This window comes from Sesamum indicum, linkage group LG15 (assembly GCF_000512975.1).
Source record: "Sesamum indicum cultivar Zhongzhi No. 13 linkage group LG15, S_indicum_v1.0, whole genome shotgun sequence".
NCBI lineage: Eukaryota > Viridiplantae > Streptophyta > Magnoliopsida > Lamiales > Pedaliaceae > Sesamum > Sesamum indicum.
Genome location: NC_026159.1, coordinates 8,453,003 through 8,475,549, shown reverse-complemented (window position 1 = coordinate 8,475,549; position 22,547 = coordinate 8,453,003). Strand labels below are relative to the sequence as shown.

Below are 22,547 nucleotides of genomic sequence, written 5' to 3'. Positions count from 1 at the left end.
TTTCTCACGAAGTCAAAGACGACCTAAAAAGATGATATGAACAACTTGTTTCTGTCAATCAAGAACCTAATCCGTACTCCCCACAAAAGTAAATATGCAAGTGTATGAATGTACTAAATAAATAATATTGCACCAGAAAAGAGACCCTCTTTCCATTTCCACGCTTTATAGTACGCCCTCTCTCTCTCTCTCTCACACACACACACACACTCACAACTCTCTCACTCATTGGTGACCTTTCGGCCAACATGAAACAGTAGTCTTGGGTTCCCCAAAAACCAAATCAATAACTCCGAAACCCAAACAGCTTTAAAGCTCACGCACACACGGAAACACAAACTCCCCCCACCCCCACCTCCCCACCCCAAACTGGTAAAAGCAAAATTCTCTTGCAACCAATCTCAACCGAGTCTTTCCTTCTTTATACCATCTGTCTATTTGTGGAATTATTATCTCAGGCGGCCCCCTCTATCTCTCTCATCATCATCTGGATCTGAATGAAACAATGGCCTGATGAATTAGTGCCCGTCTCTCTCATGAGTCTTGTAGATATATATATATATATATATATATATATCTTTTCTTCTTTTCCTCCTTTGCTGCCTTTAGGGTTTTGTTCTCTTATTCCCCTCTAAAAATGGCAAAATGCCGCCTTTTCTCCCCAAATTCCAATCTCTCTCTTAACCTGGACATTTTTCAGAACCATTTTTAGAAACCCTTATCTAGATCATTCATCTATATGCTGGTTTATTCCTTGTATTCTGAACGAAGTGGGTTTAACAGTGTTGTAAAATTTTCCAGTAGCAAAATGGCCAGAGAGAAAATACAGATCAAGAAAATCGACAACGTCACAGCCCGGCAGGTGACTTTCTCCAAGAGGAGAAGAGGACTCTTCAAGAAAGCTGAAGAACTCTCAGTTCTTTGCGATGCTGATGTTGGTCTCATCATCTTTTCCTCCACTGGCAAGCTCTTTGAGTTTGCCAGCTCCAGGTCTCTCTCCCTCTCTCTCTCTCTCTCTCTCTCTCTCTCTCTCCATATATACATATAAATATATCTACACAAAACATATACATGTATGTATATGTGCAAGAGTGCGTGCTTGCGTGTAGATGGTGAAAGAGTGGACTAGTGGATTCTTGAAACAACTGCAAGAAATTAGAGTTCTTATGGTGAGGGAGAGAATTTTCATTTTCTTTTTTGTGTTGGGGTATTAAAAGTGTGGTCATGGTTGAAGAACTCAGTCGAATCATTCTTGAATCTTCTGTTTTGCTGTCAGCCATCAGAAAATAGAATAATAATGATATTTCTCCCATCTTGGCAGCTCAAGTGCTAAATTTTTATCGGACAGGTCTTCTTTCTTGGAGTATTTTATGCTTTTTGCTGTCACTCTTTGCTATTCTGGTAGATTGTCCCCCAGATTTTCCATAAATTTGAATGAACTATTCTTTCACAATTTTGGAAATTATACTGCAATCATGTAACATATATAGGTTCCGAGGTTGCTTTTTAGCTAGTTTTGATGCTGTCCTCGGAGGCCGTGATGTTGCTGGTTAAATATTCTTCCTAGCATTTATTAGTTCTAGATTTGTCTTGTGCAGACAAACCGTAATACTGAGCGCAATAAATCAAGTTTCCTCATTTATTGTGTATTATGTACTGTGTGTGTGTGTGTGTGTATGGATTAGGCTGTGAGCAACGTCTTGACCAATACATAGGCGTTTGAAAGGCATATTTAGTTTATCTGCTTGTGAATCTTTGGCATAGTTGTAAAGTTTCTGGATTTCATGGTTTTCATAGTGCTGTATGTTTGTTTGTACATATATGTTGGGGTTTCTGGGACCATGGGTTTTAGGGAAAGCTGCATTCCAGCAGCAGGTGGGCTCAATACAGCTCCCCGTAGATGCCTGAATTTATCATTTGAAACATTACATGTGCTGTGTGTGCATTAATGTGCTGGTTGAAGTTTCACCTATCCTAAAAGTAAAACTTCTATGAGCTCTAGTAAAATTAAATTCTTGATTTTGTTATCTTATCCTAACTTGAACAGACGATATTTAGATAAAAAGTAAAGTAGAAGCTGTTGGAGATTGTAGAGACGACGCCTCATTTGGTTTGTGGATCAATAAGGAAAAAGGATCTTCGTTCAACATTTCATCCCAATTATTGATATGAGCGATAGCCCTTTTCTTTTAAGATGCTAGACGGAACAAAAAAGAGTATATATATCCAATGTGTTTTATTGCATACATATCTTTCGTTTCCCTTACGTGCTATGTTAATCTGCCTCCCACCCTGATACCATCAATGGCCTCATTACTCTCTAATTCTAGGATAGATGAGAACCGGTTCAGTATTTTCCTTGTTCTTTCGTGCAAATTTACTTCGTCCATGGCCTAGCTAGATCAAGAAAAGGGCTCTGACAGTTATTTGTCTAAGTATCGTAGTTGTAAAAGGCGTCAAGATATGTAGAATTTCACACGTGTTTTAGAAATTAATATATCGACAAGATTTTGATCCGCTCATCTCCTTAGCTTGTATATTGCAATCGTGGTTAGTTTATAAGAGCTATTAAGAGCCAAATACCTTCTTAATTGTATCCTTTTGCTATTGCTCGAGTAATTCGTGGTTAGTTTCACGTCTGTTTCTGATTTGTGTTTAACTTTATTTTGGGGCTTATGCAGTATGAAGGAAATACTTGAAAGGCATAATTTGCACTCCAAGAACCTTGACAAGTTGGAGCAGCCATCCCTTGAGCTGCAGGTGCACTCTTTTCCTTCCACTTTTGCAGTACATTGATATAGATAGGTCACCTTAATTGCAGTTTTGGTCCTAGAATTATAGTTATTTAGCACTTCAGCCCTTAATTTGCAAGGGCGTAAAATGATCCTTCACTTTTTTTAATTTCACGATTTTAGAGTAAAATTGTCCCGAAAATTTCAAAGTTGGCTGGAATTACGATGTCACTTTCGACCAACTTTGAACCCGGCTAATTCTGCTTACAATTACGCAATTAAAAAAGGTAAAATACTTTTTACTACCCTAACAAGTTACAGGACTGAAATGCTAAAAAAATATAATTATTAGACTAAAAGTACAATTAAATTTAGATAGGTCGCAGGTTGTCCTAACGAGTTCTTCAATAATACCGAAATCATTGTTTTTCGACAATGAATGCAGCTAGTTGAGGACAACGACCACTCCAGATTGATCAAAGAGGTAGCTGAGAGAAGCCATCAGCTCAGGTACAAAGCGTTTTAGAGAGTGTTTGAGTGAACTTATAAGCTTTTAGAATGAAATGTTATGAGCTTATGTGAAATTTTAATAGGAATTCTTAATTTATATTTAAAATTTTAATAAACTTCTTGATTTTACTCATATATATGAACTATAAAATCGTTTTTATTAACATTTTTTTAATTTTTATGATTTTATTTTATATAAATATTTCAAGAGTTTATTTTTATTAAATAATATGATCTTAAATTTTATACAAATAATTAAGAAATTTATTTTACCATAACTCCTTTAATTTTTTTTTTTTTTTGTATCAAATATAAATAAGCCATTACTAGTATCTTTGAAGCGCATGATCTATTTTATACAAATACTAGGTAGTATGTATCTCCGTGTCAAGAAAATTAATAAAATTATAACATATAAATAATTTAAATTTTATAATATAAAAATATTGAATTGATATATAATTTAAGATTTAATATGATAGTAATCAATAATATAAAAAATATTCCGACATAAAAATAAATCTGAATTATGTCGTTGGCTAATTTATTTAAAAAAAAATGTAAATTTCTTGAATAAAGATAAATTATTATACACTTATCTAAATTCAAACAAAATAAAGAATAATTGATCCAAAAAAAAATAATGAACCTTTTAGTAAAAGATAAACTATCATATACTTAACCGAATTTAATTTTTTTTCTTAAAAAAAATGATTGCTTATATCGCAAAATAGAATACAAAGTGACCATCTAAATACGCGCTTACTCGAATGACCTCAATATTTCTGTTTTACTATATATAGATTTCAAGAGTTTATTTATAAAATAAGATTTATTATTTTATAAATTTTGAAACATTTTAGAGCACATATGAGCTTAAGAAATATTTTAAATAAGGTTATTCAAACACCCTCTTAATTAATTTCCTCTTTGAACTCAATGAGATGTTGGAATTGACAGGCGGATGAGAGGAGAGGAGCTTCAAGGATTGAGTATTGAAGAGTTGCAGCATCTGGAGAGGTCACTTGAAGCTGGACTCAGCCGTGTTATAGATAAAAAGGTCTCCCTTTTGCATTGTATATATGTTGATGCGAGTAAAAATGTAATTTTAATCCTGAAAATTATGAGAGCGGCGATTTTAGTTCTGTTCGAATTTAAATTTGCAATTTGGTCTTGTAATTTTAAAAATTATGGTAATTTTAGTCCTTTCCGAATAATTTGACCAGAAAAATTTTACGTCATTACACGTATTAATTCCTAAATTGGGGCTTCTGACGAATTTAATGATATAGCGGTCCAATATACATATATATTTTTAGGATATGACTTGAAAAATTAAAATTACCACTTCATGATATGGTAAGTTGTAATTTTGTGTTTGCCAAGTCATTTTCTTTTTAAAAAAAACGTGTTGGACTGCCATGTCATTAAAATTGTCGGAAGTTCCAGTTTAGGTGTTGACATAGATTATGATGTGGAATCTTCTTGTCAAATTGGGCTGTAAGGACTAAAATTGCCATAACTTAAAGTTACGGAACTAAATTGCGAATTTTAATTTAAAAATGACCAAAATTATTATTCCTAATTTATAGGATTAAAATTGTATTTTTCCGAATATGTTGTGACATGTTTTGCAGCCATGAATTTACCTTGATTGTATGTTTTGATGGATCTATGGCAGGGAGAGAAAATCATGAAAGAGATCAATCAACTTCAAGAAAAGGTAAGTTGAAATTGGAAAAAACTGCATTTTTCGTCCTATAACTGTGATGGGATGGTACTTTTGTCCGCTCTTGATTTCATTTTTGCAATTTATGTTGATAATTTAAAATCAAGACCACATTTGGTCAAATTTCTACTGAAAAATGCCAATTTCGTCGGGGGGAAAAAAAAAAAAAAAAAAGCACATGCTTATAGGCATGTAGCAACCTCTTTTTTCTGGTAGAAATTGAATCAAATGTATTACTTTTTTATCTATAACTATTGTCTGAATTATAAAATTAAAATCGAAGTCGATCAGAAGTGACACCCCTGTTATAAGACAATATATGCATTTTTTCCCATTCAAATTTGATATATTCCCCTCCGGTCTGTATTTGATTTTTCTTAATGGATTTAATTCGTGATAATGGCAAGCAACATATATGCAAAAATTGTATTTTATGTCCTGCAAGTTTTTTTTTTGGTGATTTTAGTCTCATTGTTTTGACTCACCACATTATATTCTATAATTCCAAAAAAATCAATTTTAGCTCCGTTAAGTCTTGAGGTGTTTTTAAGGTTGTTTTGAAATTGTAGATTTTTTGAATTTTTGGGACGTAATGTGGTGAATTCAAAATCAATGGGATCAAAATCACAAATAAGCTAACTTGTGGGACATAAAATACAATTGTATCTGCATAATCCCACAATTAACATTTTACCTTAATATAATATATATATATATATATATATATACATATGCATAATCCCATAATTAACATTTTACCTTAATATAATATATATATATATACATATATGTATGAATATTGACCTTTTTCGGTTTTATTAAACTTTTCAAATTTATAGAATCATTAATATTTATTAGAGAAGGTGACAAGAGAAAACAATTAAAAGTATATATCATGATATTCTTATTTACATGATAATTTTAGGGAAAAGTATTATTTTAGTCCGCTAAGTATGCCTAATTTTAATTTTAGTCCGATAACTATGTTCATTTTTGTTTAGATCTAGTAACTTACGAAATTGCTTACTTTTAGTCCTCCAGCAGATTTTCAGACAATTTTATCCCTATGAGTGCATATGAACTAAAACTGCCTTTCAAAAGTTGCATAGGGGTAAAATTGTCCGAAAATCTGTCAGAGTACTAAAAGTAAGTAATTTCGTAAGTTACTGGATCTAAACAAAAATTGACATAGTTATCGAACTAAAATTAAAATTAGGCATATTTAGCGGACTAAAATAATACTTTTCCCATAATTTTATTAAAGATGCAAGCAGTTAAATATAACAGTAGGGAGCAGGTATGCTTATTACCACAACTTGTCCTAAATATATCAATTATGTGATCATGTTTTTAGATTTTGTGTCCTAAATCTCAACTTCTCCTTGTCAAAAAACATGCAGGGAATGCAACTCATGGAAGAGAACGAACGCTTAAGACAACAGGTGCATTACCTCATCTCATAGAAAACTTGTCATTTTGGTCTTGTGTACTGCGACTTGGCATTTTTGGTCCACTTGAAATTTAGTTTAATAATGAAGGACAATAAATTTTAAAAAATGACATATTGAGAATAAGCCCATTTCTTATTACATTTTCATCCAATTTTTGTGGTGAGCTGCTCATAATGCCCTTTTGAATTATATGAATTATAATTTTATATACTTTTTAATATAAAATATTTTTATGAACTGATATTTTTCATGGTTTATTTACTTAAAACCCCTCAAATTTTCTTTTTTATATTTTTCAAATATTTTTTTAAATAAAAATCAGCAAGATTAAAATAGTAATTGTTACCTCACTGTCCAAGGACTACATAATTATTTTTTATTTAAGGGGATATTTATAAATTTTCAAACAATTATGAGTATTAATAATTATACCATACATTAGGAGAGATGGTTGTAATTTTACCCAAAAAATAAAGTTGTTGTCCTTCATTACGAAAGTAAATTTTAAGTGGATCAAAAGCGTCACTCCCCATACTTGCCGAACCAAAATTGTAACTACTCTTCCTGGATCATCTCATATATATTTCTCTATCACCATCTCCTCCGATCTATCAAACATTACAGACATGAACATATATAAATGTAAAATGTACTCACTTGTAATTTCTTAATAATCATGATAAGGTGTTGGATATATCAAATAGCGGCAGAAAGATGGGAACGGCTGATGTAGAGAACATAGTGTACGAGGAAGGGCAGTCATCGGAGTCTGTCACTAATGCTAATTGTAGTTCCGCCGGCCCTCCACAAGATTACGATAGTTCTGATACGTCCCTTAAGCTGGGGTGAGTTTGTTAATATCCCTTCTTTTATATGCTAATTGAGATGCCTATAGATTGCATGGTGGATTTGTCTTTACAAAAATGATTTCTCCCTTGCAGGCTGCCCTACACTGGCTGACATCAAAGAAGCACATTATCGAACAAGGACACTTGACCTCCATTGTAGAGTGCATTCCATGTAGTCCCTTTTGAGGGGAGATATCGAAGCTAACTCCAAAAGTTTAATACGACTGTACCACGTAGTCCTGTTGTCTGAGGGACATGTTCTGTGTCTCTTCCTTGTATCTTAATTAATTCAAAACATTTACCAGATATCTTATGTATGTAATGAAGGAGCAGTCACTCATTTGTATTATCCCTTATCTTGTCTGATGGAACCATGGCTTGTAGTAATTTCGTCAGCATTGTGACCTAGAGAACCTTGTTAATATCTTGAAGCAACCATGCGTGGGACATTTAGGTGTTAATCACTGTGGAGGTGGGATAATCCATCTCACCTCTATAGGTGGGATAAATTATCCCATGTTTGGTAGCCACTTTCCACCCTTGATCAGTTCTGTGATATTGACAAAGCTTGAGGACCCATCTGATATCGAATCAAATTTTTTGGTTTCGGTTTGGTGCATACTGGATTTTTGTTCTTGAAATCCATGGCATTTCCTGCAATTTTCTCTCAAAGCTTCCTTTCTTTTCACTATTTAGATTAATTCATGTGGATTTATGTGCAATTAGATTGAATAGGAAAAATAGATTTGAGCTTGGGAGGTTTCAAAAAGAATATTAAGAAAACTGACTAGTGTTCGATATTATTTTTAAAAAGTGTTAAAAAGAAATGAAAATGTTTTGGTATTATTTTGGGAGGAAGTTTTAGTTAATATAGATGTTAAATCATGCTATGAATGTTGGTCATGACAATCTTATGACATATATATAGGTACAGGGGTCAATAAAAGTTTACAATGGTGAAAAATTAGATAAGTATTCAAAATTATTAAATTTGATCAATGTGTTAAAATTTACCATTTTCCCCCTGCGCTGGCCAGCGAAAGATGACCCACCTCGATAAATTGTAATAGCCACCTATGGATTCACTATTCAATTGACCTTGTTGTTTGGAAAATTCTACTGAAAATTTGATTTGAGCTAAATGAGGAGCAAGGACGGGGAAGTTTTAGTTCGGATCTGACTCTGTCGAATCTAAACCAATTATATGGCAAGTGCAATACACTTATCGTGTGATTTATGTACAGTTAAGGGAAAGTGACCAATCACATAGCAAGTGTGATACACTTGCTCTGTAATTGATTTAATTCATCTAAGTTTGATCTAGGTAAGTTTTTTCGCAAGGACGTTGATATCTCCTCCGTTATCCATGTTGGCCTTTCAGTTATTGTCCTTTGTAGGAAGATGGTGCTCTGGAACAACCTCGTTGGCTCTGAGTTGAAGACCTTTTGCATCACAACGTCCGTACAACCCCATCTGTAGACATTCTATCATAAGAAAAAAATATGTTCAAGTAAGGTTCTCAAGAGACTAATCCAAGTAAAAGTTGATGATATCAAGCCAAATGAAAGTGAACCTAAACTACCTAAATCTTACTAAAAAAAATCAGGTATTCACCTCACAATAAGTGATGACATACACACAACAAATCCACAGTAAAAACAAATCTAAAAGTTTTTTACCACGACGAAACTTTGTGACCTTTAAGGCCTTTTGGAACTAAACTTACAATTTCTTTTTAAGTTTGGATCGCTTCAAGAAACTTAATAAAGTGTGGGATGACATTTGCAACATCCCTTATTAAAGATGTAATTTTGTCCAAAATATTTTTTAATAATAAAATATAACTTTTCGCCCTCAATTATATATATTTTTTCTTTTTGCAATAATGATACAGTAAAATCAGGTATTTATATCATTATATTAATATCTCTGAACTTAGGTCAAAATATACAAACACCTCCTGCCTTCTGTAAAATTAAAACTTCATTTTTTGAGATTTAAGTTGTGATTAATAATTATACCCCATATTTTAATATAAAGCTTACACAAACATCTCTTAAAAAATTATACTAAAACATTCAGAAGGTGTAACGGTAATTCTACAAAAGACAGGGGTGCTTGTGTAATATAATCTGAGTTCGGGGTTGTCTATATAATTTATTCATAAAAATAAAGTGAAAGATTAATTTTAAAATTGTTGATTATCATCAAGATAATTAATGTGCTCCACTTCATTGGTCATAGTTTATCATCACCATAATTAAATGCAAAGAATCTACATTTCGGCTAGAATATTAAACCTAATGAGAGGATGAGGCCTCCCTTAAATCCCTTTTTTTTTTTTTTTTTCAACAAATGTACAAAAATTGGGAGGCCAATCACTTACCTATCATCACCACTTGAATGATAATTAGGAACCCCTGAACAGAATATGATGACATGAAAAGGAGAAATAGTATTTTTGGTTATATAAATTAGTTTATTTTATTTATTATGGGATTAGTATTTTCAGTTCGTAACTTATAAGAATTAGTATTTTTGATTCTCATCTACTTTTTTATCTATAAATTAATGGTGTAGGCCACATGTCCAATATATGGGTATTAAGTATTTTAGCTGGAGGGAAAATTGGTTTTTCTTCCCACATTAGCATATGAATGCTCTACTTACATTACTTGATTCACTTGTGTAAAATATGATTCTTTATGTTGTTTCTACTTGATTTGAACTTACAAAAATACGGCAAGGGTAGGATTCAATTTTTATAAAAGAAAAGAGAAACCTCCCTTTCTTTGACCTAATTTTCTTCAAGGTTTGTTTTTCCACTAAACTTGTAATAAGTTATATTTTCCCCCAAAAGTGGCCCCAAATTGGAAAACGGGCCAATTTTCCCTCCAGCTAGAAATACTAAACCAGGCACGTGACCTACGTCGTTAAATTGTGAAGGTTTAATTCAATTATATCCCTGTGATATTGTAAATGGGCAATTACCGTCCTATATTTTTTTTTAAAATGAAGCAATTTACCTCCCTAGTCGGAGAGGTTCTGGGGAGGTAAAGTGTTTCATTTGAAAAATATAGGGGGGTAAATTGTTGTATTTTTAAAAACACAGGGAGGTTAATTGCTACTTCTTTTTTCATAAGAAAATAATTTATTTATTTGCTATATCACAAGGGGATGCTTGCATTTTTATCAATTGTAAATGAAAAATTGAACGAGGTTAAAAAAAATGCTAATTTTTTAAATACGGAACCAAAAATACTAATCCTATAATAAATGAGGACCAAAAATGCTATTTTCCCACATAAAAACAGAAACATCTATTAGGTTCCTGTTGATTCATTTTACTATTCATCGTGTATGGAAGATTTTCTTTTCTTTTTGCTATTCATTTCTCCACATCCAGATCCGACGGTTCTAGATTATTCAAGTCGCTTGATTTTTGAAGTTCATGACCAATAATCATCATATAAAATGAGATATAATATTATTTTTTTCCTAATATATCAAGTAGAATACAAATTTTAATGAGATATAATAATTTTTTTTTATTTTGATACTGTGTAGTTTGTATTTAATCTATACTAGTGGCCGAGCGCATTTTGTGTGTACAAAATATAAAAAAATAATATTTATACATTTTACTATACTAATTAAAAAGATATTATCATAATCTATATGTTTTTTAAACATTTAGTTATTAGACTTTCTTGATAAATGCTGAATAGAAGTTAAATATTTCAATAATTATATGATATAATTATGTTGTAGTTACCAAATAAAAATAATTGTTAGATAACTTTCATCGATGCAAAATAAGTGGTATTTTCCACTGAGTTAAATTTACATATTAGTAAAACTTACATGAAAATATACGAAAATCTCCTGATGCCTTATTACTAGTAAATTTTGATAGATGCATCATTTTTGTTTTTATTTAAGGATAATTATACTGTCCTCTCCTAAGATTTGATCTAATTACACGTATATTTTCTATGATTTGAAAAATTATATATAGTGTACCTGATGCTTGTTTATTTCTAACAAATAAACCCCTATATTAGTGAATGTTCACTGAATTAGCTTATATTAACAAAAGAGTTTAATGAAAATCTATATTTACCCGACTTATTACTGACCTATTCCCGATTAATCAAACATTTTTTTTAACCAAATTACGCTTATTCATTTTCACATAATGCATGTGAGGAGATATATTTTCACCTTTATAGTTTGGCCAGAATGATTTATTTGACTTACAATAAGTAAGTAATAAGTTAATTGTGGGTAAAATATAAATATTTTCATTCAACTTTTTACTAAAATCACCGAATTCGGTAAATGTTGATTAACGCATGGATCAATTTGTCATACAAAAACAAACATAAGCTTTTAAATCACAAAAAAAATTATGTGTAATTACACCAAACTTCAGAAATTTGCGATGTAATTGTCCTTTCAATTTATAATAAGTAGTGGTTAGAGGACAGCAATAAGGGTACCAACATAACAACCACAAAATAAAAGCATTGGTTGGATTTCTCTAGCATTGGATGCCAAACCTATACAGAATAAGGGAGTGGGGGTCTACTACTTATTAATTTACCATCCTTGTCCCAACATAAATGATTGACATTAGGACAAGGAAAAAGAAATCTTGAGAGGCCAACACACAATACCAAAAGCCACTTTTCTTCCTTACTTTCTACCCACAATTGGAATGTAATAATTTAAATTTTAAAAAGGATTTTTACATATTCTTATATTAGAAGAATTTGAAATTCGTTCATATTTTCATAAAAAATATAGTTCAGAGTTGAATGATTTAAGGTGAATTATTCAAACGACTTCAAAAGATTTGTCGTTAGAGACTTGAAATGTCTACATTTACGTCCATCAATCCAAACACAATGCAACAGAATCTACAATTGCAGCTACGACCGATTTCATTTCCGTAGAAACAGAGGAGGAACAGTAAGCTGTTCTTCATTCTTTGTGCCATCATAGAGCGTGCAGATTGTTCTCAGTGCCTGTTTTACGGTGATTTCTGATCGATACGAACTGAGCAAATATTGACTGCAGAATGATTCCAAGAATCTGTTCACTTTGAGCTCATGAACTTTTGCAACATTGATATGAAGAGTAGTAAGGTCATCTCTCAACAGACTGAGAACTCGAACTAGTACATCCAACATATATATATAGTAGCAAAATAGCAGTAAACCGCTTGTATATACAGGTAATGGGCATACCGCCTTCGTTCCATGAGTTCACATTTCAGGAACAAGCAAAGTTTATGTACACCAAAGGGTTGAAACTATAAACATTTTTATACATACTTCACAACTGCTTGTATTTACACTAAACAATCAGGCAACCAACAATATACGGTAAAAGCTTCCCCCGTTCATGGTTGATACGAACCTTATGCTTATAACCTGACAAATCTTATGATGATGCATCCTTGAGCTATAAGCTATGCATCTTCTAACCCTGTGGAGTGATAAACCTTATTTTTGCTCTAATCTGCATTTCTATGCAAGTTTAGCCTAACACCATCTCCTCAGGTTTCCAAGGATATCTTCTGTTCTTTGGAATTCTAAGCTACAGTGGATGATAATCCCATGTAATAGCAATCAGCACAGCTGAGGGATATGGTAACTTCAAAAATTCCGGAGGGAGGAGAGCCACTGCTCCATGTACTTTGTGCCATCTGCAGAAGAACAATGGTAAGTCATAGTTAGTTACTTGGACAAGAATCGCTCACCTTAAATGGGTTAAAAATGAGAATAAGAGTGTGCAAAAGATGGCATCGGGTAAAGAATTAGAGTCTATGGTCTCCCCGTAAGTGCGACTTGAAATCTGAAAAAGTTCTACATTCTGATAAAGCAGCCATCAAAAAACAAAACGGGAAGATAAAACTTTTTAAATCCATAAACAAGTCGGACATGATTTTCCTGATTAACAATGATAGCCTACAACAAAGTCATAACATTGCACATGAATGATCAACCTGCGTATGAGATTTTTATTTTTCCCCTTAACAAAAACCAGCTTCAGAGATCTAAAACTTCTGTTATAGAAGAGAATGCAGAGATTAAGCCTGAGGTGAAACAGTTTAGAACCTGAAATACTAGTCTTTTCGGTATCAGATTCTGCAATGCCAAGACAAGCAGCGGAGTACTTGATGATGATCCAAATGCATAAAACGTATATGAACAGACAAAATAAGATCGAATGAATACGGAATTTGTAAATTCAGCAGGCTAAGAATAATCCTCTCTCCTCAAAATACAAATACACTTTAACCACGCATACCATCGGTAACACTGTCGCAGTAAAAATCAAAGGCATATGCTACAGGTGAAATCTAAACAACTTAGACAATTGCAGGCATAATTAAGAATCAAACATATCCAATTTCTTCAAATTAAGCACAGCTCTTACCAGCAGTATAATCAATTGGGAGGTTCTTAACAGCATTCAAGAGTGGAATATTAGCCCCATCCACCTTTTCCTTTACTTCTTTAAATTCATGCCTATAGCAAGGAACCAACACGGCAAAACTATCATCTGCCTCATCATCACTCTGGAAATCGGGGGCGTGCGGCTCCAGCCACCCAATAGACCAGTCCGAGTCATCGGATTCTGACCCTGATAAACAAACACCATCTGATGGAACCAAAACCACATCATACTCTTTGTCAATCCTCCTGCTCCTCTCTTCCCTGCTTTTCCATTTTCTCTTCGCTTTTCTGTTCGAGCTCGAAGAGGGCATTCGTCTATCAACTCCCTTCACTGAATAAAATTTCAAACTTTCGGGTTCTCCTCTAAATCCTACACCCCAATCACCCAAAGAATTTATCGAGTTTATCAGTGACCCGTTTGAGACTTGCTCTTTCTCTTTTCCTCCCAACCACAACCATGAAAATCTACCAAAAGAAAGAGCCATACTTTCTCTTTTTTGTTCTTAAGAGAACTCAAAGGTCAAGTATAATACATACTTAGACAAGCAGAATCTTAATTGGAATCCAAAAAGAATTATGTTCAGACAACGAAACAAAAATCCGAGAAAAATATTCAATAAATCCAATCTACGCCCCAAAAGAATACCACCAAACAGCAACCAACAGCATCAAATTATTGAAAAATTGTCTCTTCAAACACTTCTTGTCCAAAATTTTGAAGAGTCCCAAAGAATTTTCAGCAGCAATTTAATTGAATTAAGTTCAAGAACATGTCATCTTTCTCAAAGACAGAGCTTAATCACCATATGCATAGCGATAAGACAAGTCTTAAATGAGGAAATATATCAACAAACCACCTCCAGCAAATCACAACAGACTTCTTCAACAGTTCAAAGAGCCGAAGATGAAATCAAATCTTCTTTTCGAAATAAAGTCCAGGTTACGACTGAAAGAACATGATTAGGAAAGAACCCTTTTGTCCAATTCTTATCATTCATCCATCAAGACTGCAACTTTACGAAGTTTCCAGGTAAATATCAAACGGTCATACCACCGAAAAAGCCGACAACAAATCCGGGATTGAAGAAACAAATGAAAATGTCACCCAGAAACTTCTCAAGGGGAAAATGAGAACGCAAAGGAGCAGATGCAAAGATACAGAAAAGAGAAAGAAGGGCTGAAATCCTGGGGTGGGGGAAGAAGATTTTGCTATCTCTCAAAGAAATCCATTTCTTTTCAAGGAGTTGCAAGAACCCTTGCCTGCCTCTCTCTCTCTCTCTCTCTCTCTCTCTCTCTCTCTCTCTCTCTTATATTACCTCACACGCATGAACAATCGCAGTTTCTTATACAGAATTCAACTGAAACTCGGATGGGGTCAGGGTAATGTTGATAAATACATTTGATTGTTTGTTTTACTATTTAGCTTAAATTGCACTTCGGCCGCCTAACTTTTCTTATTTATAAAATTAGACCTCCTTTCTTAATAAATAATACTTCGGCCAATACTATTTGTAGCTTTAGTCTTAACCTTTGTGTTGACTTTGACGTGCAAAAAAGAGAATGAGAAAAAAAATTAAAATACCACAGTTGGGATCATTTATCTCAAATTATATTTTATGTATACATATCATGCTATAAAATTTATGTTTCATTTTTTAAAAAATAAAATATAAAATATGAAATCGACTTAATTTATTTATAATAAAATAGTTTTTATATATTGTATATAATAAAAAATTTAAATGAAATATAAATCTTGAAGTAAAATATTGCATCGAGAAAATAAATCATAACATATTTTAGATGGAAAACGGAAATATATTTGATTATCCTTTTATTTTTGTCTTGAAATAGTTTTTTGTTTTGTTAATGCACAGATACTATAAAAAATACTCGGTGCAATATAAGATATGTATTGGATCCAAACATAGTTTAAGCATACTTTGGACATATTTCGAACATAATATCTGCTTGTAAGAAAATATAAAATGATAATACAAAGACAGACACGGTATCAGATATGCCACGCACGTGCCTGACACAATTAGAATTTTTTTATAATTTTAAAAAATTTTGAACTATCTTTAAAAAAGAAAGAGAGAGTGAGCGCTTTGGGCTAATAAAAAGTAAAAAAATTAAGCACTCCTCCCAAACTACAAATTTTGAAATAAAATTACTAAAAAATTGAGCGATGGACATGATGATTTAAATCATTTGGATGATTAGAAATTTTTTTATTTCATAATTTTAAAATATACTGATTATGTATATTTTGAAGCTACACTCGATTAAGGATTTAGATGCAAGACATGCTTATTTTATGTTTATCTTGATATTTTTCATATTGTATATTTTAATTTTATAAAAAGATTGACAATATATATATATAAAATAAAAAAATAGATTATATACAACTATGTCATTGTCGTGTCGTGTCCTTTTTTTTTTTAGTCGATGCAGCTTCCTCCTAAAATTTGGGTGAGGCCTAGTACTCCAGTAGTACGGCCCAAGAACGAGCTAGGAGGCGCAACATTCGGCCATTCCAATAAAGGGAGCCCGCTTCATGAAGACCAATGATTGTGGCCCGAACACCAATAGCTAGTTCAACCCCTATACACACGTCACTCTTTGAAACCCACGTGGCATACACTTGTAGCCTCCATGTATGTCCTCCTAACCAACAAGGAGTATGCGTGGCAGGGAGGTTTCCCTCAAGAACTCAGACTCTTGAAATTCAACAGAGTTCTTGTGGACTAGGTATCCTCCTCAACCTCGGACTCTCTCCCCTACCTAAATAATGATTCTAACAACACTATCCCTAAAAAATAGGACCTAATCATGTCTTATCTCAACCAATCTTATTCGTTTGTCGCAAAAATATGAAGCATGATTAGTTCTTTGGTGACACTTCTCTATAAATAGGGATATCATCCCCAAGCGGGGATACCTTCATCAGACGAAAAATTAGCTATTATTCTACTACACTCCCACTGCATTGACAAACACGATTTATCTCTACTTTCCATTATTACGGAAAATTTAGATTCGTGTTATACATTATATATATATTTTGAAAGATTTATAAATTATAATTAAATTAATAAATATGTTATGACTTATACACTTAAAACTGCTTATCTAATATTTTCTAATATATTAGCACTTTAAATACTATATATTTCATACAAAAAATTGTTTATTTAGAATTGTTAACATAAACTAAGTTAAATAATTATTTTATATATAATTAACTCTTTTATCTATGTTTATATTTTTAGAAACAACAAATCCATAAAAAAATATAATGTATATATATAACATAGTTTTTAAAGATACGTGTTAGATATATGAATATATATTTTATATTTTATGGTATATGTTAAAAAAAACTATATGGCTGCAAAGTCATTTCTTGTGCTACAAAGGACTAAAAAAGTCCCCCAAAACATGTCCAACATGGGGCTACCATGTCGTGTTTTTCGACAAAAAATTAATTTTTTTACCACCAGAGAACTTAATTTTCGTGCAAATAAAGGAAAATTGTGTATAATTTTAGCAATATTTATATAAGTGTTATTGTAAACATTTAGATTTGTATATCTCGGATCATGTTTATTTTAAATGATATATGTACATATATTTAATCTATTTTTTAATATATTTTATTTTGCTTTACTTGATGCTATGCATTAAAATGACCAAAGAACGTATATTAAACACATTGATTGATGTATATTAATATTTTGGGTTAATTACATGTTATCATCCGAACTATGATCGTTTTGTCACTTTTGCATCTAAATTTTTTTATGTGCCAACTTACCATCTCAACTTTAAGAAAGTTTGCACTTTGTCATTTATAATTATTTTTCAATCAAGTTTTTTATTGAAAAAAATCACATACAGTGCACATGTGATATTTAAGCGTTATATGATGTGATATTTTTCGCATATGTACAATATGTGATGTTTTTCCAACAGAAAAGTCAACAAAAAAAAAAGATCGTATATGGTAAAGTGCAAATTTCGCAAAACTGAGATGGTAAGTCGAAAAAAAAAATCAACGACAACATGTAAAAACGAACGTAATTCGGATGGCGAAATATAATTTGTTCTAATATTTTATCATAACTTTTTCTATTTATTTATATATTGCGTGTGCATATACTATTTAATTTATTTTTCTTCATGACCATGAAGCAAGTTGGCATACCCCTAAAAGAACAAGAAGGACAAAAGAGAAGCAAGTGGCATATTTCAATTATTCCAAACACAGCCGCACTTGGATCTACTTTTCTTGATTTGCCCTATCTCTGCTTTGTCTTTTGTCCAATCATCATCGGTGGTCAGTCAAAAATTTCAACTTCTTACAAAGGAAAAACCACGGGAAAAAAATGTTTATGGAGTCGAACAATACTGCTTTTCGATTACAATTATTATTAGTTACATATATATAGTAAGTAAACAAAATATTTGTTCTAGTATTGATCTGGATTGAAATATACAGTCTTCCTTAATAAGTTCGGACTCGCAATATATCATCTCCAAATATCGTAGATTGGTCCTGATGATTAAACATGTACGTTAGGCTAGTTGTGTTCGTCCCTAACTAAGACCCTCTGACGCTCAAGTTAATCGGGTCGAGGTAGAAATATGCAATATGAAACTACAAATGAGAATGCAATAAATGCATGTCATCTTAAATGACTCAAATCTGAAGTATTTATAGGCCCAGGTGTGCAGTACGGGCAGTACGGGCTGGGCCAAGTGTCATCATCCAGACGCTCATGGTTCTCAATCGCACGATGGGTCATTTGGCGGCCTAAATGGGCAGTTTTTTGATTCCTCATGCGGATCGGAGCCCAAGGGATCCAACCCGTGTGTTTATGCGTGGATCCTCAGATTTTTAGGGAATTTTTTAGCATCAGTGAGGGGCTTTTTCGACTTTTTGCCAGGATGGGGGTAATACCCCCGTCAAGCACCATGTTGATTTCTGTACTTTTGGTAGTGATAATATTTGTATAAAAGTGGTCACTAACAATTATTATGATGAAAAAATTATTTATAAAGTTGTTATTATAGAGCGATGTGGTGGCAATAAATAAGTTTAAAAGAGTATTTTTTTTTTTCATTTTATAAATCGACTTTTGAACTACTTAAATTAAGTTGATTTCAATCAAAAGCCGTAAGCAACTTCAAAAGTAACTTCTGCGACTTATTAATAAAATCGTAAATATTAATATGTTTTTCAAACACTTTACTTCATTCTAATTTTTGTTTTCAAGTATTCTCAACTTTTACTACTGCTTAACTTACAACTTTCGCTATAATTATTCCCACCACAAAAATAAAAGTACAAAACACAACAAAATTTATATAAATAAAATATCAAAATACTACAAACTTTATTCAATTATTTATTTTTTGGTAAAGACTCCATCAATCGATCTAGAACACACCTGACACCAAAAATCACAATAAAATCGTCGAGCACATGCAAATAGTTGTCAATTAAAATTTCATATTATCCAAGTAGTCTCCTTTTAAAAATTTTATTTTATTTTTGTGAATGTAGAATCATTAGTTTATTAAAACAATAAATAATACAAAAAAAAGGAAGGAGAAATCTTGTGCGTAGCAACTTGCAAGAAGCAACGGATGAGAAGAAATTTGGCGCCGTGATTAGCATGAACAATCATACAAGCGGAAGCAACCGCACCTGCAAATTACAATGTTATATGGCCATAATTAAATGCATTCAAAATGAAAGAAACTTTTCTTGATGACTGATCCGGGTCAAAATCTGTACGACCTTCTTGGTCGGATGAACTGGTCCTCCAAGCAGTTTGAGGTCGCTACTTATCCCAAACTGATGTAAGGGCCCTGAGAAAAGATAAGCAGATCGTTAGGTTTATTGGGGTAACTCCCAGTTAAGACCCTCCGATACTTAAGTCAGTGCTTGGTTTTACAATTTGCAGGAGCTATAATATCTGTTAATATGTTTGAATGATTATTAATGCATTTTACTTGCCTATAAGGACTTGTTGAGTGTATACTTGAGTTGGTACCCCATGCTATCGACGAAAAGATGTGCTAGGCACATTTATGCAAATTCGAGACAAAGTCCCCAATGCTGTGTTTTTTAGACCTCTATGTTACAATGTTGTAAATCATCCCAAAAAGATGGTAATATGATTGTTATATATGTATAGAAATGTATAGCTATTAAAATGAACAAATTTGTACCATAAAACCACAAACAACCCAAAACTAGTTATTACGAACATCTATATTTAGCTTGTGTATGCTATAATGAACACCCCTTTTTAGTTATAAAAGTTATAAATTCACCGTCAAAGGTATTTTGGTCAGCCTAATTTATGAAAATCCTACCCGAGGGCAATTATAGAGGTTACATTGGGCTGATCAGCATTAACTGTTTGTTTGGTTAGTAGAAGGTCTATTCGTAATGGTAATAAATCAACAAGAAAAGTTTATGTAATTTTCATAGTAAGAGGGGGCCAGGGAATATGTATATTCCAATTTTAACGGAGAAGGTCAACCCTATTATCCCTTAACAGAAACTTTCAATATATCCCTCATTTATATTTCGTATAATTTATTGATCAAGATACTCTAACAATAGTTTTATAATCTTAAGAGGTTAAATGTATGTATATAAAGTCAAAAGGATATATTTGTAATAAAGTAAAATTTTAAATTTATTGTCATTAGCTAAAAAGTAGCAATTGATGAATGAAAAAACTCGTCATATCACCAATAATTCATACAAAATGCTAAATGAGACGCAAATCAGAGGTTTCGTAACATTTTTGCTATCGTCATAATTTTTCATCCAAATCTTAATGAAAAGGATATGGTTGTAAATGAAAAATCTTAAAAAGGAGTTCAAGTATAGTTTTAACATTGTTTTGAAGAAAAAATATAGTTTCATATTTTTTATAGAGAATTTAAATATAATTAGCTTTATAATTTTTTAATCACATCATATATATATATATATATATATAAAAACAAAAACTTTTCTATACAACGGTTGGAATGAAAAATTCTTAATATTTTGTCCCAAAATATGTAATTGTTTGACAAGAACTACTGCCACTTGTTTGTGGATCCATCATATGCAACAACATAGACTTTAATCAATAATATCGATTCATCTTTGACTGTCAAAACTATGTATACATATATATGTCCAAACGATTTAAATATACTATGGAAGTTTCCTTGAAACTGATTAATAATAAATAATAACATTTTAATTGATTCCTAGACGTTTTGACAATTTGGATTGGCCTATTCCGTGGAAATTAACATTATCCCAAACAATGTACAAAATTCCCATTATCGCACATGGAAAAAAAGTATGAATTTATATCATAGAAACAAATTATGAGTCAATTATATCATACAGCAAATACGATAAACAGATTGGGTGAATAATGAGTGCTGTCAAAATTATGACCACATGGGCAGCTTTACATACACACACATGAGATACATGAGATTTCTTTCACATCCAACATGATTAGTTTTTTGTCATTTTCGGACCAAGAACAAAAAGATATTCCATATTACAATACACTGTTTGTGGATGGAAACTCATATAAGGCTACGTTTGCTTTGAATGATTGCTCTCAATATTTTTTGTTTATTCAACTCGATTATTTGTTTATTTGGATAAATGATTAATTGCAAGAGTTGGGATAAATAATTTCATCTAGCCAATTACCAAAGTTGAATGAAACTCAAAATTACAATTTTTTAGTGTTAAAAGTAAGTGGATAAATGTCTAGTTCAGGAAGCGAAGCTGATGTTTCATGATTTTAGAGGTCATGGGTTTAAATCTCGCTGCATGCGTGGTATTATTTGTTGTAATAGTTATGTCGTTTAGATTTTATGTATCTGATATTGTTGATCAGAACGTAACTATTATAATTATTTTTGTTAGGTATTGATTTAACATAAATTATTATACTCGCTTCAAATAAAAAAAGATTAAGTGCATAATGTATGTTCTAAGTTCTAACTATATTATTTGAATAGTTTTAGAAAACGTCGGGCTCGCCAGAATCTTATATACAACCATCATATATTTTATTATTATGTGTGTGTGTTGTGTTTTTTTACCTAAATAGAAAAGTAAAGATGGCACCGTACAGACTCGTTAAGGAGAATAGTGCACGTGCCATATGTGCTTAACTAGCATACTGTCGCTAAGAAATCAAGACCTAAATACATGAAAATCACAACAAGTAAATTAGGACGTACGTTTAAACACTCCACACTTTCTTAGCAAGATTTTAAACCCACGTATAGTAAGACTTGCAATAGTAAATCGTAACACTTAGGCCTCGATAATTAATAATTAGGGTTACCTACACTTTTAAACCCCCTCTAAAAAATTACACTTTCCTCTAAATTTTTTTTTTAAATTATACTTACACCTGCTTCAAAAATCCACTGTTTACACTAAGCCTCTTTTGTTAGGATTTGAACGAAAAATATTGATATTAACAAAAAAATTGCATGAATTTTTAATTTTACCTCTCATTTAATATTTTCAGGTAATAATTTTATATTTATGAAGGAATGTTAAATGATAGGGCAAATTTAAAATTTTTGTATATGCATTTTTGCTTACCTAGCATTTTCCATCCAGACCCTACCGGAAGGAGGTCAGATGTAAATCAAGAATTTTTTAAAATAGTAGAGGTATAATTTTAAACCTTTTTTGGGGCAAGTCTAATTCTGCATTTTTAGTGGGGTTTAAATGTAATTAACCCTAA

The 22,547-nt window shown here is 32.0% G+C and overlaps 2 protein-coding genes across 2 annotated transcripts; one reads left to right on the top strand and one right to left on the bottom strand.

The window, feature by feature from the left end:
* Positions 359 to 7,657, top strand: LOC105178249 (MADS-box protein SVP). Its single transcript, XM_020699205.1, has 8 exons — positions 359 to 990; positions 2,682 to 2,760; positions 3,178 to 3,242; positions 4,203 to 4,302; positions 4,924 to 4,965; positions 6,372 to 6,413; positions 7,107 to 7,267; positions 7,364 to 7,657. Exons 1-8 carry the CDS (start codon positions 740 to 742, stop codon positions 7,380 to 7,382), a joined length of 759 nt encoding a protein of 252 aa, XP_020554864.1. The 5' UTR covers positions 359 to 739; the 3' UTR covers positions 7,383 to 7,657.
* Positions 12,454 to 15,092, bottom strand: LOC105178248. Its single transcript, XM_011101684.2, has 2 exons — positions 13,718 to 15,092; positions 12,454 to 12,983 (listed from the first exon to the last, which is right to left on the bottom strand). The coding sequence occupies exons 1-2, from the start codon at positions 14,220 to 14,222 to the stop codon at positions 12,934 to 12,936; spliced, it is 555 nt and encodes a 184-aa protein (XP_011099986.1). The 5' UTR covers positions 14,223 to 15,092; the 3' UTR covers positions 12,454 to 12,933.